This window comes from Anolis sagrei, chromosome 10 (genome assembly GCF_037176765.1).
Source record: "Anolis sagrei isolate rAnoSag1 chromosome 10, rAnoSag1.mat, whole genome shotgun sequence".
NCBI lineage: Eukaryota > Metazoa > Chordata > Lepidosauria > Squamata > Dactyloidae > Anolis > Anolis sagrei.
The window spans coordinates 21,228,247-21,246,279 of NC_090030.1; the positions used below are offsets into that span (position 1 = coordinate 21,228,247).

General features: G+C 43.6%; 1 protein-coding gene across 2 annotated transcripts; it reads right to left on the reverse strand.

The window, feature by feature from the left end:
* Positions 1–1,061: 1,061 nt before the first annotated feature.
* Positions 1,062–17,859, reverse strand: NONO (non-POU domain containing octamer binding). Of its 2 annotated transcripts, none has more exons than XM_060756140.2 (11): positions 17,637–17,859; positions 13,367–13,516; positions 11,416–11,609; positions 10,327–10,628; positions 8,802–8,897; positions 8,468–8,664; positions 8,288–8,372; positions 4,523–4,622; positions 4,347–4,389; positions 2,174–2,283; positions 1,062–1,980 (listed from the first exon to the last, which is right to left on the reverse strand). In XM_060756140.2, exons 2-11 carry the CDS (start codon positions 13,506–13,508, stop codon positions 1,843–1,845), a joined length of 1,407 nt encoding a protein of 468 aa, XP_060612123.1. In that variant the 5' UTR covers positions 13,509–13,516; positions 17,637–17,859; the 3' UTR covers positions 1,062–1,842. The 2 variants fall into 2 exon arrangements, with proteins under 2 accessions (XP_060612123.1, XP_060612120.1); XM_060756137.2 differs by having other exon boundaries at positions 11,416–11,636; positions 17,637–17,858.
* Between the last annotated feature and the right edge of the window lie 174 nt (positions 17,860–18,033).

An 18,033-nucleotide genomic window follows, 5' to 3' on the forward strand; every position in this document is an offset into this window, starting at 1 on the left:
GACCCAAGAAGCAAGAAGGGAATGGGAAAGAAAGAAAGAAAGAAAGAAAGAAAGAAAGAAAGAAAGAAGGAAGGAAGGAAAAGGAGGAGCCACTGGGTATGGGGAATAATAGCCCTAAATTCCACAGAAAGAGAAAGGTCTCAAATCCATTAAAACTTGTGCGCCAGCTGCGCCCGTACCTTGGGAAGTCTGACTTGGCCACGGTGGTCCACACTCTGGTTACATTCCATTTAGACTACTGCAACGCTCTCTATGTGGGGTTGCCTCTGAAGACTGCCCGGAAGCTCCAACTAGCCCTACGAGCGGCAGCCAGGTTACTAACAGGAGCGAGGTACAGGGAGCATACTCCTCATCTGTTGCGCCAGCTCCACTGGCTGCCAATTAGCTTCCGAGCACAATTCAAAGTGCTGGTGTTAACCTATAAATCCCTAAACAACTCCGACCCAGTTTACCTGTCCAAACAGATTCTCCCCTATGAACCATCAAGATTGTTAAGATCGTCTGGAGGGGCCCTGCTCTCGGTCCCACCATCCTCGCAAGTGCGCCTGGTGGGGACGAGGGACAGGGCCTTCTCGGCGGTGGCCTCTCAGCTCTGGAACTCCCTCCCACTGGAGATTAGAACTGCCCCTTCTCTCCTGCCTTTCAGAAAACAGGTGAAAACCTGGCTCTTGATGAGTGAGTCAATAACTCGTGGCTATATGGATGGATGGTGATGAACAATTTTATTGTGACGACTTGGCCATTGTAATTATGATTGTATTTTTGGTATTTTAATGTGTTAGTGTATTACGGAATGTGATGTTTTTAAACGATTGTTTGTGATACTATTGTTGGAAACTGGCCTGAGTCCCTCTAGAGGTGAGAATACAAAAGTTATAAATAAATAAAATAATAAATAAATTTTCCTGACATATTTCTTGAATCCATGGCACAGGAAAAGCCTTCAGGATCAAAACCCAGCAGCCATTTCCAAGAGAGAGATGGAAGGAAGGGCCAGGTTTCCCTCTCCCTCCAGTGGCCACAACCCAGAAGCACACAAACAGAAGACACGGCACACCAAGGGGGGAAAAAAGGCTTAAAATCCCTTTTAATAAACGCATTCCTGTTAACGGTCTTCAGACGAACTCAACCTGTTAGTGGACGATTACAGCTCAGGTTCACACAGAAAGAAATGAAAAAAAGCCTCATACTTCTAACACAAGACAAGCAAAGTTAGGGTTATACAAAGAGTCGTTTTTGAGACTTCGGCGGGAAACAGTTTTTTCTTCTTCATCCAATCGTTGTGTACTTTTTCTACCAGTTTAAAAAATATCAGAAAAAAAGAGAAAAGACCGGTACGACACATTGGATAATTCTCGCCCCCCAGGATCGCCAGCCCCACCGCTGCGTGGCAACCGAAAGGAGGAGGGAAAATGGTCCAGAGAAAGAAAAGTAAAAAGGTACAAGTTTTGATTTTTTTAAAAACTAACTCCCCCTTGCCCTCCCACTAACCCCCCCCCCCCCAATACATGATAAGCTCTGCAGCTACAGACATGGGCAGCCCCCCAACCTCAACGAAAGGCCCCTGAGGAGCTGGGCCTGTGTGGAGGGGCCTGGGAATGGGAGAGGCGCCAGGGTCCTAACCCGGCCTCACACTCATATATAAACACACACACTACACAGCTATTTGGAGCCTCCTGGGGTCCGCTTTCACATTGCGCTTTGCAGGAATGCACGGGGGAAAGGGGGGGGGGGGAATCATCGCCGTTGCCTAAACCCTGGACAAATCTGGCCCAAAGAAAGAAAGGAGGAAAGTAAGCCTTGAGGGTCTCTCGCAAGAAACGCCTCTGCCTCCCATCCCTGTTAGTATCTGCGGCGCTTATTTGGGCCGAAATCAGCACCAGGAGCTCCCCGGTTGAAGGCAGGTGCGCTTCCTCCCATCGTCCCCAGGCCTTCCATTGGAGTGGTCTGGCCAAAGCGGTCAGGGGGTGGCGGTGGGGTCTGCCATAGAAAGAGGGAAGGAGAAAAGGAGGGTCAGGAACGCTCCCCTCAAGAAGACCCCCTGATCCCAGAGCTCCCAGGCTGCAAGGCGATGCAGAGAAGGGGAAGCCAATCTATGGGCTGCTCTCCCTTCCCTGCTGGGACTTGGTGTGGCAAGAAAGGTGCTTCTCCTCCCCAAAGGGCCCATGCTTACCATGCCCATGGTTCCATCGGGAATCATTGGTCCAGGGCCAGTGGTGGGAGGTGGCCCCGCTGGGACAGCAGTGCCTCCCATGGCCGGCCGGTTGTTCATGCCGATGGCACCTGGGAGAAGAAATAATAATAATAATAATAATCTTTATTTATATTCTGCTTTATTTCCCCAGAAGGACTCAAGAGCAGATAGTTTTATTGGGTAATAGTGTAATGTTTTATTATTGCTTATGTTTTTAATTTGCTTTGCATTGTATTGTTATTGTGTGTTTGAGGCCTTGGCCTTTGTAAGCCGCATCAAGTCCTTCGGGAGATGCTAGCGGGGTACAAATAAAGTTTAATAATAATAATACTAATAATTACAGTTTTATTTATTTATTACATTTATATGTTGCCCTTCTCACCCCAAAGGGGACTCAGAGCAGCTTACAAGATATATATATATATACACACAACATATTATATTATTAGCCTAGTACAATATCAGTATTAAATATTATACTATACCATTATATTCTAATATTAGTAATATTACATGTAATATAAATATTACTAATAATATTACAATATAATGGTATAGTATAATATTTAATATTACATTATAATATTATAAATATCCTAGCCGTCCCCTGCCACGCGTTGCTGTGGTGGTCATAGGGGTTCTGTGTGGGAGGTTTGGACCAATTCTATCGCTGGTGGTGTTCAGAGTGCTCTGTGATTGTAGGTGAACTACAACTCCCAGCAACTACAACTCCCAAATGTCAAGATTCTATTTTCCCCAAACTCCACTAGTGTTCACATTTGGGCATATTGAGTATTCGTGTAGAGTTTGGTCCAGATCCATCATTGCTTTGAGTCCACAGTGCTCTCTGGATGTAGGTGAACTACAACTCCAAAATCAAAGGACACTGCCCACCAAACCCTTCCAATATTTTCCGTTGGTCATGGGAGAACTGTGTGCCAAGTTTGTTTCAATTCCATCATTGGTAGGGTTCAGAATATTCTTTGATTGTAGGTGAACTATAAATCCCAGCAACTACAACTCCCAAATGATAAAATAATTTTTTTGAATGAAAGACATACATTGGGTTGCTAGGTGTCTTGTGCCCAAATTTGGTGTCAATTCGTCTAGTGGTTTTTGAGTTCTGTTAATCCCACAAACGAACATTTCATTTTTATTTATATAGGCGTATATACAATATATTATATTACATTATATTATATACTTATATATAATATATAAGGTATATATAAGGCAAACATTCAATGCCTTTTTACACAGTAAACAATGACATACAATACACAGACAGAGGTAAAGGCCTTCCCTTTCCATTTCTGATATCTGCAGGTGATGCTCAACTCTGGTCATGAGCAGGTACTCTTGTTCCATTTTTCCATGCCGAGGAGTCTGTTGTCTAGACTCCTCCAATCGTGTTGCCGGGATGTCTGCATGAGGCGCTCTTCTACCTCCCCACCGAGGCGGCACCTATTGATCTGCTTGTATTACATGCTTTCAGACTGCTATGTGGGCAGAAGCTAGGGCTGACAGCCGGGAGCTCACTTTGACTTGCGGCTTCGAACTGCTAACCCTCCGGTGAGTAGATTTCCTGCATCTAGAGGTATAACTTGCTGCACTACATGAAAAACTCAGCCGTTATCAGGACCTCAAAATCAAACTGGAAAGTCTCTGGCCTAAACCAGTCCAGATGGTCCCAGTGATCATTGGCGCACTGGGTGCCGTGCCAAAAGACCTCAGCCAGCAGTTGGAAACAATAAACATTAACAAAATCATGATCTGTCAACTGCAAAAGGCTACCTTACTTGGATCTGTGCGCATCATTCAAAAATATATCACATAGTCCTAAACGCTTGGGAAGTGTTTGACTTGTCATTTTGTGATACGAAATCCAGCATATAGATCTCATTTGCTGTGACATACTATGTTTTTGTGTCAGAATAATAATAATAATAATAATAATAATAATAATAATAATAATCCCACCACCATTTCCCCAAAGGCACTCGGGGCAGCTTACAGATGCCACAAAGTGCCTAAAAACAAACATAAAAGTGAACACAATTTAAGATACAATAAAATAAAACACCTCCACATATAAAAACATCAATTCAGACTCAATCAAGCACTTCCCATCCCAATGAGAACAACAACTTACCTCCCATGCCCATCTGGCTCATTCGCATATCTGGAGGCTCCCTCTGCAAGACCAAAAGAGAAGACAGTCTCAAAAGACATCAATTGCACCCCAAGGGTTGCTTCCAAAGGGAAGCACGGCACAGCAAAGGGGGGGGGGGGTAATGCTTGCCCTGCCGGCAAAAAGAGGCTCCCTACCGCATCGGGGAAGGCGCCCTTGAAGCCTTCCTGTCGCCTCATCATCTCCTCCTGCTGCCTCCGCATCTCTTCCTCGCGGCGCCGGCGCTCCTCCTCTTGCCTGGAAAGGAAGCTCGTGCATTCAGCCCCCTAAAAAGACTTAGCCAGGCTTATGGCTAATGCAACCACCCACACTCTTGAAAGGCGGCTCAGCTAAGAACCGACAGCCTGAACCCCAAATTTAGTAACTCTAGTATAAGGTTCTATGCAACGGTGGACTATCGAAGACAGAAAGAGACGGAGACAGAGCATCCTTCAGGGGGTAACATGGTGCTGAGTCCCTGCTAACCCTTTCCCCACAAAATCAGCCCAACGCCAAAGATACCACTCAGGTAAGCTGGAAAGAATCTTTCAACTCAAAGAATGACCTCCATATCTCACCTAAACATTAGGGAGAGCTTTTTAGCAGTGGAATATGCTGCTGCCTCAGAGTGTGGTGGAATCTTATTTCCTGGAGGATTTTAAACAGAGGCTGGATGGCCATCTGTCAGGGGTACTTTGATTGTGCTTTTCCTGCATGGCAGGCGGGGTTGGACTGGATAGCCCTTGTGGTCTCTTCCAAGGCTAGTAAAGGTAAAGGTTTTCTCTGACATTAAGTCCAGTCGTGTCCGACTCTGGGGGTTGGTGCTCATCTACATTTCTAAGCCGAATAGCCGGCGTTGTCCATAGACACCTCCAAGGTCATGTGGCCAACATGACTGCATGGAGCGCCATTACCTTTCCGCCTGAGCGGTACCTATTGATCTACTCACAGTTGCATGTTTTTGAACTGCTAGGTTGGCAGAAGCTGGGGCTGACAGCGGCAGCTCATGTCGCTCCCTGATTTGAATCTGTAACCTATTGGTTAACAAGCTCAGTAGGTTCAGCGCTTTAACCCACTGCACCACTGGGGGCTCCAAGTCTATCTTCTATGTTTTAGTCCAAGAATGGGAAGCCTTCGCTCCTCCTGATGTCTAGAACTTCAACACTGCCATGGCCAATAGTAATGGATGAGGGGCATTATTATTATTACAATATGCATGTATTTATTTATTTGTTTACGACATTTATATATTGCCCTTCTCACCCCGAAGGGGACTCAGAGTGGCTTACAAGTCATATGTACATACAACATACTACATTATTTATTTATTTATATTTGCGGCATTTATATATCGCTCTGCTCATCTCTTATTTTATTTATTCGTTTACGACATTTAAACGCCGCAGTTCTCACCCCGAAGGGGACTCGGAGTGGCTTACAAGTCATATATACATACAACATTATTTATTTATTTACAGCATTTATATGCCGCCCTTCTCACCCTCGCTGGAACACCTCAGCAAGCGAGAGTCCAAAAGTGGCAGGCTCAAACCCAGCACCTCAATCCGTGGGTGATACCAGATGAGAGACTCCCCCCTGGGCACACAGAAGACTGGGCGACTTGGAAAGCGCTGAACAGACTGTGCTCTGGCACCACGAGATGCAGAGCCAATCTTAAGAAATGGGGCTACAAAGTTGAACCCACGACATGCGAGTGTGGAGAAGAGCAAACCACAGACCACCTGCTGCAATGCAACCTGAGCCCTGCCACATGCACGATGGAGGACCTCCTTGCGGCAACACCAGAGGCACTCCAAGTGGCCAGATACTGGTCAAAGGACATTTAATCAGCTACCAAGTTTGCAAAATTTGTGGGTTTTTTTTGTTTTTTGTTTTGTTTTATCTGTTTGCTTGTTATGTTCTGTTAGAAATGTAATACAATGTTCTGGTTGCGGATGACACAATAAATAAATAAAATAACCCTGAAGGGGACTCAGAGCGGCTTACAAGATACAATACAGTACATTATATTATTTGCATTGTACAATATCAGTATATCAATATATTACTATATTGCACTATACCATTATATTGTAATATTATAAGTAATATTACATGTAATGTAAATATACAATTATAATATTGTATTACTATTACTAGTATTATATTGTATTACATTATAATACTATAAATATTATATGTATATACAATATGCTATATTTTATTATTAGTAAAGACGAGATGAAAATGTCTTCTGCTCCCCTCTGTCTTCACTCTGGCCAGAGAAGCAGTTGGTGCCAGAGGGGGGAAGGGCCTCCCAACCGATGATATAGGCAGAAGACAAGATAATAATAATACAATAATACACTTTATTTATACCCCGCCACCATCTCCCCGATGGGGACTCGGAGCGGCTTACATGAGGCCAAGCCCAAACAACAATTACAATAAAGTAAAACCCAAAACACAAACAATAAGCAGTAACATCATAGTTACATAAAACAAATGAATACGTAACAATATACAAATTACAATATACACCGGCACAGTAACAATGGGCGGGCTACATGTAGTGATTAAAAGACAAAGTAATGGTACTAATAGTACTAATAGCATAGTACTAATACCTCATTCATAATATAAGTATTATATAATGTTATATTGTTGCTGGGGGAGGGGCTCTGATGTCACCAGATACAAGATGTATATCCTGCTTCTTCTCTCCCAGAGGAGACTACTGTTTGGAGGGAAAAACATTCCCCACCCAGGGTTGATGTAAGTTTTCCAGGCTGTATGGTCATGTTCCAGAAGCATTCTCTCCTGACGTTTTGCCCACATGTATGGCAGGCATCCTCAGAGGTTGTGAGGTCTGTTTTAAACAAGGCAACTGGCGTTTATATATCAGTGGAATGTCCAGGGTGGGAGAAAGAACTCTTGTCTGTTGGAGGCAAGTGTGAATGTTGCAATTGGCCACCTTGATTAGCACCGAATGGCTATATAAAGACTGCATTTCTGCAATCATCAGGAGAGGCCCTGCTCACGCTCCCACCTCCTTTGTAGGGGCAACTGGTAGGGACGAGGGAGAGGGCCTTCTTGGTGGTGGCCCCCCAACTCTGGAACTCATTTCCCAAGGACATCAGACATGCCCCAACTCTGGCAGTCTTTAGGAGCCTGAAAACTTGGTTGCTCCAGTGTGCCTTCTCAGAATAAGGAAAACTCTCAGCAATATGCCCTCAAAATGCACTTTACCATTGATTTAGGACTGACTGCATTCCCTCATCTCTCTTTGAAAACCCTATACCATTTATATTCTACTTTGTTCATGCCCAGTGTTATTTTTTAAATTTTAAACTATCACATTTGGCCAGGCCATTGGTTTTTAAATGCTTGTGTTACTGTTTATTGTTTATGTGATTTATATTAATTGTATTGCATTGATTGTTTTTGCTATTGCTCTTGTTATTGATGTACTGTGGGCTTGGCCTCATGTAAGCCGCACCGAATCCCTTGGGGAGATGGTAGCGGGCTATAAATAAATGTTGTTGTTGTTGTTGTTGTTGTTGTTGTTGTTGTTGTTGTTGTTGTTATTATTATTATTATTATTATTATTATTATTATATAAACCCCACTTCCCTACTTTCCAACAGACCTGACCACCTCTGAGAATGCTTGCAATAGTTGTGGGAGAAACATCAGGAGAGAATGCCTTGGAACATTGCCATACAGCCCAGAAAACTCACTGGAACCCACTGATTCCAGCCATGAAAGTCTTCAATGACACATTACCCACCCTTTCCCTCAGCCTATCATCTTCCAAGCAGGATAATACACCATAAGCAGTGAATTCTGTGCACACAGCAAGATGTTCTTGGGCTCCTATTGTGTCTCTACTAGCCTTGTGCTGCCCTCTATACCCAGCTCACCTGAGCTCCAGCTGTTTACGCTTCTGCACCTCTTGGTTATGCAGTTCCTCCATTCTCCGCAGCTCTTCCTGGCGCCTCATCAGGTCTGGAAAAAGCAACGGCAATAGAGCAGATGAGTGCCCCTGCTCAGCACCAGAGGCGCCCTCCCCCTCCTCCCCCAAGTGAGAGGCTGCTCCTCACCTTGCCGCATGAGCATGACTTGGTGCTCGTGGCGAGCTGCCTCCATCTCCATCTCGAGCTTCTCCCGGGCCTCTTTGATGTTGCGGTCCACCTGTTCTTGCTGCTGCTTCTCCATCTCGATCAGGGCCTTCCAGCGCATGGCGTACTCATACTCAAAGGACCCAGGCTGAGCAAAGCGGGGAGGCTGCTCACGCTCCCTGCAAAGAAGTGGAATACAGTCAGTGGAGGAGATCCACACATTCCTGGCTCTCTGCAGATGCCAGGGACACACAGCTACCCACGCGATTCTTCAAGAGATTCCATTTTGCCCCAAAGGGTCCCACCTGGCACTCACTTGTGATATTGCTGGTTTTTGATGACCAGCTTTTCTGGCAGCCCCTCCTCGTCATCATACTGATCCATGGGCTCCACGGTTACTGGCCGAGGGAACCTGGAGTGAAGGGGGGGACGGGGACAGACAAACACAACACAATGGGGTCTAAGCAGGCAAATACTAAAGGCTTTAAGACAGTGGTTCTCAACATTCCTAATGCTGTGACCCCCTAATACGGTTCCCCATGTTGTGGTGACCCCAACCATAAAATTATTTTCGTTGATACTTCATAATGTAATTTTGCTGTTATGAATTGTAACATAAATATTTATTGTATTTTATTTATTTATTGTAATATAAATTACAATTGGCAAGCATCCTCACTATGGCAAGTACTCTGAGGATGTTTGCCACAGATGCAGGCGAAATGTCAGGAGAAAATGCCTCTAGAACATGGCCATATAGCCCGAAAAAACCTACAACAACCCAGTAAATATTTATTTATTTAGGGCATTTATATCCCATCGTTCTCACCTCCGAAGAGGGACTCGGGGCAGCTTATAGCAGGCAACCATTAAATGCTAAAACAATAATTAAAATCCACATTTACAATTAAAACAATAATTAAAACAATTATAAACATTCAATTTAAAACAGTCCGCTGGTACAAAATCATAGTCCAGGTCAATCCATTATGGTCGCTTAAAACATTATCTTCCCAGTTGCTACATATATTCCCCTCAGCCAGGTTTTAAGCTTTTTACAAAAAGTCAAGAAGGAGGTGGCAGAACTTATTTAATTGGGGAGGGAATTCCACAGCCAAGGAGCCACCACAGAGAAGGCCCTGTCTCTCATCCCCACAAATCGTGACTGTGAAGGTAGTGGGCCCGAGAGCAGGGCTTCCCTGGATGATCTTAACGTCCTTGGTGGTTTGCAGAGGGAGATACGTTCGGACAGGTAGTATCTGATACAGAGGACATATTTTCATTCACTGGACGAATTTTGGCACAGATATCGGATACGACCAAATTAGAATACTGGTGAGGTTGGGGAGGACTGATTTTGTAATTTAGGAGTTGTAGTTGCTGGGATTTCTGATAGTTTTTGGTGACCTGCCTCCCCAGGGGTCCTGACCCCCCCAGATTGAAAAAGACTGCTCTAAGGGAAGGCATCCTTTCTTCTGTATGAGTGATAGCCACACCTTAGGGCCAATGTAGCTTCCAGAGGAAATGCAATGATCACAAACGAGGGCCTGGCCCATAGGTTACTGGGTCTAGACAAGTGGCCCCAGCAACCACTGACCCATACATCTAGGCAAAGCAGCATGTAGCCTACACTCTCCAGTAGCCAACATATAGAGGAAAGCTGAGTGTCAGAGACACAAGCTGCTGCCTCTGCTTCCTTCTGCTTTGGTGGTCCTCCTTTGCACTATTTAGCTCTGTGGATGCAAACAGAGAACGCAGCTTGAAGGTCCTTGCTACTGAGACACAAGCACTCTCTACTGCCTTCATCTGACAGTCCCTTCTTACCCCCGCAAGAAACTTACATGGTGAGCAGGAAGGAGCCCTCGCCACACCTGTCCAGGGCTTTCCTAGCAGCTGGCTTCCCAGAAAACTCCACAATGCCTTTCCCCGAGGGTCTTCCCCTGTCATCCACAATCACAACAGCCCTCTCCACTTGGCCAAACATGGAAAATGCCTCCTCCAGGAGCTCATTGGACACAAATTGGGGCAGGTTCCGGACTGTCAGAGAGGCACTGTGGCAGGCAAAGCGCACCCGCAGCTGCTTCCCCCGCAGGGGCATGTTGTCCAGCTCCACCTTGGCAATCTCAGCCAGAGTCCGGGTCTCCTACAAGCAAGAAGAAAGAAAGACCAACAAACCCTGTTAGAAGTCCCCGGGTTGGGCAGCGTTCCTCAGTCCCTCTACTGCAGGACTGAGCAAAGGAGCCTTGATAGAGAAAGGCCCCCTACATCCATCTATATGAGCCTTGCACAGCGCACAATATATAATAATAAAATTTTATTTATACCCCGCTCCATCTCCCCCAAGGGGCCTCGGTGTGGCTTACATGAGGCCACGCCCATCAGTACAATACACAACAATATAACACAAAAACATAATAAAACAAAACAAAAAAGATTTCGCTGGTCAGGGCCAAATTCAGGATAAAATATTAAAACACTGGGAGATAGGACAATGTCAAACATCGGGAGGAGGATCCGGGATAAGGAGGGATTTAATTGCACGAATCATAAAATAAAGTGCTACTGAGGTCATTTTGTGAAAAAAGTTTGGTCACGGAGTATCTTACGTTCAATCGCTAAAGGCACATTGGAATAACCAGGTTTTCAGATTCCACCTGAAGATTGCCAACGTAGGGGCTTGCCTAACATCTCTGGGGAGTGAGTTCCAGAGCCGAGGGGCCACCACAGAGAAGGCCCTCTCTCTCATCCCCGCAAGTCGCACTTGTGATGCGGGCGGGAGCGAGAGAAAAGCCTTTCCGGAAGATCGAAGAGAGCAGTGAAGATCCCTGAGTTCGAATGAAAACAGCCCCATCCTTCAACAGGAAGCTAAAGGAAGTTCAGTCTTGTCAGCTGTCAGAAATCGGATTCTGCAATCCTCTGAAGCCACTCACCAGCCTGATAAAGCCAAAGCCCTTGTCCTTGTGAATGAACACTTCGCCAGCCTTCCCGTATTTCTCAAAGAGCTTCCTCATCTCCTCTTCTGTGATATCCGGAGGCAGGTTCCCCACAAACAGGCGACTCCTCTGGGTGAAGGTCTTCTCACCGGGCTTCCGGAAGTTTTTCAGGTCAATGGTCAGGCCTTCATCTGAGGGGAATAAGGTACAGAATCGCTCTACGGAATTGGGGGGATAAATGCCAATTATTAACACAATTCTGGAGTAAAATGAACAGATTATTAACTGATTCTCCCAACACATCCAGTTTCCAGCTATCCGAATGGCAGGTCAGCACAAATCAGCAAGAGGAAGAAGGGCGGCCAGAAATCATCACCAAGGAACAATAAGGGAGCTTCCCAGCCAAATGGAAGAAGATTTTTATCCCAGCCTTTGCAGGTAAGAGACAGAGGCTGCAGACAGGCAGCCAGGACATCGCAGCAGCTGCAGAGAGCCAGAAGCACTTACATGGCAGTGCCGGAGGGAAAGCGAGCCAGCAGGTTGGGGCTGGCATATGGCTGCTCAGACAGGCTGCCTGTAAGTTAACAGTCAAAGGCAGTATCTTTTGTAACGCGCACCATCCTGCTTCTTAAATTGACCGGAAGCAAAGCCAATGCCAGACCCAAGCCCCAAATCGGTCTTAGTGGATGCTTGAAAGAGATCACATTGGTGGGAAAGAAAGCAAGCATTGAGAGATCATATATGCAGAAAGGTGAAATTGAGACAAAAAACCACAAAGTGTACATGAAGCTCAGAAAAAAAACAGGAATCTTAGGAAGCAACGCACAAAGAAATTTCCTCCCCAGAAGCACCAGCAAGCCAAGCCAAACACCTCCATATTTACTCCCCTACATTAAACCATGCTATATATATCAGTATATGTTTAAAATATCATACAGTCACATTAATAAATAGCCAGTAAATAATGCACAAACACTATCTGGCTACCTCAAAAAGACATGTAACATGCCTATCTGGAGACTTCAGAAAGTTACATCAGACCTATTCAGTGATATCTGGTTAGGTTTGTATCGAAACACAGAATATGAGCTGTCTCCATTCTGGACTTTTCTGGGATGCTCTTTCTGGGGCTCTGCACTATTTGCACCAAGACACTCAGCCCAACATGACAATAAAATCTAAAATCCCACTGATTTTTCTTTCCCGCTTTTTGTCCTGAGTGGGGGACACAATGTTTTGTTTGCCAAGGTACTTTCGACAGTACCCCAGCCTCAAAACGTAACCATATTAACATCAACAGCATTCGTTCCTTTCCCTACATCACCTTTTAACCATTTTACCTGATGAAGACGCCCCCAGAAAGCTCCAAAAGCTACTCTGATGTATTTTGGTTTGTCTTATAGTCAATGGTCTGCATCTAGTCACAGGGCACCCTCAGTACCTAAGGCCCGTCGCAAACTAGGTTTCTGCTGGAGAAATCCTTGCTAGCAAGTCCCTGACGTCATGAGCCTGCGCCTCTCTCCCCGCCCCTTTCTCCGCCCCTTTCTCTTTGCGAGCGTGGTTTTTCCTTTGCTAGGGCAGCATTGCCCGCATTTTCTCTCAGTTGAATTCAGCCAACTGAGAGAAAATGCGGGCAATGCTGCCCTAGCAAAGGAAAAACCACGCTCGCATGGAGAAAGGGGCAGAGAAAGGGGCGGGGAGAGAGGCGGAGTCTCGTGACGTCAGGGACATGCTAGCAAGGTTTTCTCTCGCAGGAACAGAGTTTGCGACGGCTCTTAGGATTATCTACAGAGAATTGCACTACTTGCACCTGGCATTCCACAAGGCCACCAGGAAGAGTAGGCTTGGTTTGCTCTTCTGGGAATCCAAGCACCATTTCAAATTATCACACAGCTCCACAGTAACATGCAACCTCTGTGTTTATTTTTGGAAAGAACCAGGAACTCACTTTGGCTGTTGGCCTGCTGCCCATTCGCAGGGCTGGGTTGTTGTTGTTGCTGTAGCTGCTGTTGCTGATGATGCTGGTGCTGTTGCTGCTTCCTGGGAGTATGGTTCTGCTTCTCCATCGCAAAGCCCTTGTTGCCCTGCATCTTTCAGCCTTTGATTAAAGTACAAGCCTTAAGTCAGAATGCTTGTTTTCCCAAGTTTAAGCTCTCAAGACTGGCAGCTCTTTTGCCAATGGGGCAGTGATTCTGTTGAGGTGCACAACCCAAATTCAAAAGGAGATATCTAACATGTTGAACCCAAAACCCCCAAAAAGTTTAACAGCTTAGCTAGTTCCTTTAAAATAGTGGTTCTCAACCTGTGGGTCCCCAGATGACTTAGCCTTCACCTCCCAGAAACTTTAACAGCTGATAAACTGGCTGGGATTTCTGGTAGTTGTAGGCCAAAACACCTGAGGACCCACAGGTTGAAAACCACTACTTTAAAGCAAACCCAGAACAGATTCAGTGGCCTACAGAGATATAGACTTAGGTAGCCCCCAACACTTGCATTTAAAGAGGCCAGCTGCCTTGTTTTAACGTTGTTGTAGGCTGCCTCAGGCGGCATAAACCAAGGCTTGCTTTTGGGAATTAAAAGAGTATTTTCAAGATTTATTTATTTGTCATGTCAGGGCAACCAGTCAATTGTATTACATTTCTAACAGAACAAAACAAACAAACAAACAAACAAACAGACAAAATACAAAATTTGCGAGTTTGGTAGTTGATTAAATTTTCAAGATACAAATAGTGAAATCAGTGATACAGAACCTTGGATACAGAAGGCTAGGTCTCCCTCAGGATGCTTAGAAATAGAAATGCTTTTGGATTTGAGAATATCTTCATATACACACAGTGGGAAATCCTGGAGATGAGAACCAAGTCTAAACACGAAAACCCATTCATGTTTTATACCTTATACACTGGGCCTGAAAGACATCTTATACTAAATACTTTAAATAACATGGTGCATGAAACAAAGCTTGCGTACAGTGAACCACCAGAAAACAATCTCAGCTACTCCTGTGGATGATTTTGGATGAGGAATGCTCAACTTGCATTAATTCACATGTGAGTAAAAGAATAAAATGTAATTTTAAAACATTAAATGCTCTTTTTAATCAGGAAAACGGAGAGAAAGGAGAATTCTGTTTTTTATAATTTTTATGTATATATAATTTTATATACAGATAGTTCCCAAGTTACGAACAAGATAGCTTCTGTAGGTTGGTTCTTAAGTTTAATTTGTATGCAAGTAGGAATAGATACATTTTAAATGTGTGTGTGTGTGTATATATATATATATAAGTATGTATATACATATACACACGTACATACACGTGTGCGCTTTGGATTGCATAGGGAAGGGTTAACACCCCTGTGGCCTTGTTTTGCTTGGAGATAGCTTCAGTGGAGCCCCCTTTTCCCCATGATAATAGCTCTTTCAGAAGAGTAGTTCCCTTTCAAGGAGAAGATTTCTCTGACTTCTTGTTGTCTCAGCCCCATTCTTAACTAGGAGTCATTTGCAAGTCAGATATTTGTAACTCAGGATCTGCCTATATATAATTGTGTGTGACTACACGGGTGTATGTATGTATGTATACGTTTATTGCATGGTTATGTTTGTGGCTATGTTTACACAGAGGTCCAAATTCTTTTGTGAATTAATAATTTGATAATGCTGATCAAGGATAAATCTTTGATTAAATTTAAAAAGTTCTTAGCTAGGATGGGGACAACCTAATTATTGGTCTTTTGGTTTAGGAAAGTGATATTCAAGTAGGACGGCAGAAATAAAGCAATAACACTTTATTATAAATGCCTTCCAGCGATGTGTATGAAGTATGTATGAAATATAAACAAGTCTTTTATTTAGACTGGGATCCTATTTCTAAGATATCTCATCCATCCATCTATCTATACACACACACAACATATTTCTAAGATATCTCATCCATCCATCCATCTATACACACACACAACATATGCATACACACTATAAATATACAGATATACAAATACACTAAATATCTTTACATGCACAATACATAAATATGCATGCAATATCTATGTACTATAATATATGTACCACACATTCATGCACAATACATATATATGCACACAATACATAAATATGCACAGAATATATGCACTATGTATATATGAACTATATCTATGTACAGTCATACGCAATACATATACATATACACATGTGTGCAAACATTCCTAAAGGGGAAAATGTAATATGTTTCGTGATTTATGTTTCTTATTATGTTCTGTTCTATTTATCATTTGTCTTCATTTTTAATGTATTATGTGCTTATTATTTTGTATTGCTCTGCCTTGTTGTAAGCCGCTTGGAGTCCCATAGAGGAGATGGGCAGGATATAAATAAAGTCTTCTTATTATTATCATTATTATTATTAAGTGAAGCCAGAATGGCTCCCTCCTTGCTGTCCTTCTTTTCTATTCAGGCAGGCTTTTAATGATGAAGGTTTGTAATATCAATTCCGGAGGTGAGTGGTTCTAGCTTTGAATATGCATCAAACATGTTTGAATGGTTTTAATTATGAATCTTTTAACATTCTTTATATTTAATTCTGCTTTAATATTTGTATATTTTAAATGCTGTGTGAACGTTTTTATGTTAAGCCCTTCGGGTGAGATAAAGTAAGGTATAAATAAATATAATAATAATAATAAGCAGGGTATATATAGGTTTTTAAATGCTGCATGTTATTGTTATTTTTTATTGCTTGTTGTGTATTTTTAGTTTTGAGTTTTTATTTTAACCGTTTTTGTATTGATTATTTGTTATTGCTTTTGTTTATTGATGTGCTGTGGGCTTGGCCTCATGTAAGCCACACTGAGTCCCTTGGGGAGATGGTAGCGGGGTACAAATAAAGTTTTATTATTATTATATTATTTATTTTATTATTGATTATCCAATCATTGAGCAGGTCTCATCTCACTAAACATTGTTTCAAGTATCACTTTCAATATATTCCTTAGATGTATATACTCTTCCCGCCCATTTCCCCCCTGGAACAACAATACCAAATGATATCATTGTATAGATTTAACCGTGTGGAAAACCCCAAGCGGCTGAGGGGGCCTGTGGCTGTTAGGAATTGTGGGAGTTGAAGTCCAAAACATCTGGAGGGCAGAAGTCTGACCATGCCTGCTCTAGTGGATTAGCTCTCCCTCCCAATCTTCACGAGATTGGAGAATATGGCACAAGTGAGGCTGGCGGGGACGAGGAGCAGGGCCTTCTCAGTGGTGGCCCCTCACCTGTGGAACTCACTCCCCGGGGAGATCAGATCGACGACTTCCCTTCTAGCGTTTAGGAAAAAACTAAAGACCTGGATGTGGGACCAAGCTTTTGGCCATGCTGACAACTAACTAAAGGACCTGTCGATAGACAAGGACAATGGAATGGAATGGATATATGGACTCTGATATATGGACTCTGACATGAGATAGCTTTTATGATTTTATTAGGTATTGATGTTTTATTTTAATTGTTGAATTGTTATTTTTTGTATTGTTTGTTGTGTGATTTGGGCATCTAATTGTGCCTTTCCTGTAAGCCGCCCTGAGTCCCCTCCGGGGTGAGAAGGGCGGGGTATAAGTAGATGAAATAAATAAATAAATAAATATGCTGAATGGGAGTCTGATGGAGTCTCCTTCCATGGACGTCTTGAAGCAGAAGTTGGATGGCCATCTGTCAGGGGGGATTGGATGGTGTATTTATTATATATGTAGTTGTTTGTTTGTTTTTTTTGTCGTGTCAGGAGCGACCTGAGAAACTGCAAGTCGCTTCTGGTGTGATATATGTAGTGTATTATAGATATTCTGTGATATATGTAGTGTATTATATATATTCTGGTATTATAGTGCAGTATAGTACAAAATAATATTTTATAATAATATAAATAATTTACTTTAATACAATATAATAATACAAAGTATTAATATATCATATTGTAACATAGCAATACTAATATACTAAATATAGTTATTCTTGATAATATTATATATATATATATATATATATATATATATATATATATATATATATGTGTGTGTGTGTGTGTGTGTGTGGATGTGGATGTATGTTTCACTGTAACATATCATATAATATGGATGTATATATCACTATAACAAGGGCATTGGGGGCGGGCGACTGGCCTCCTCCCACCCTCCCACCTTCCCTCCTCCTCCTCCTCCACTCACTCGGGTCTTCCTCCGGTCTTCTGCGGCAAGGCCTTGCCTTTCTTTCCTTTTTACCTTCCTTCCTCCCTTCCTTCCTCCTCGGCCTGGCCCACGAACCACCGACCGACCAACCGCGGCCTCCTCTTACCTCAGAAAGAGACAAGAAAGCGGGGGAAAAGGACGGGGGCGCGCACGCGGGACCGGAAACCAGTCTCGCTTTCCTGCCGCGGCCTGCCCTCTTCCCATTGGCTGACCGCAGACCGCTATGCACGCGCTGAGTGGCCGTCGGTACTGTCAGTCACACCTCATTGCCTACGTCATCTACTTATTTACGGCTGATTGGATGAGAGCTCCCGCTTGCTCCCGCCTCCTCTGCTAGCCCGCGCAAAATGCACCCTTCGCCAATGGCCGCCGCTCG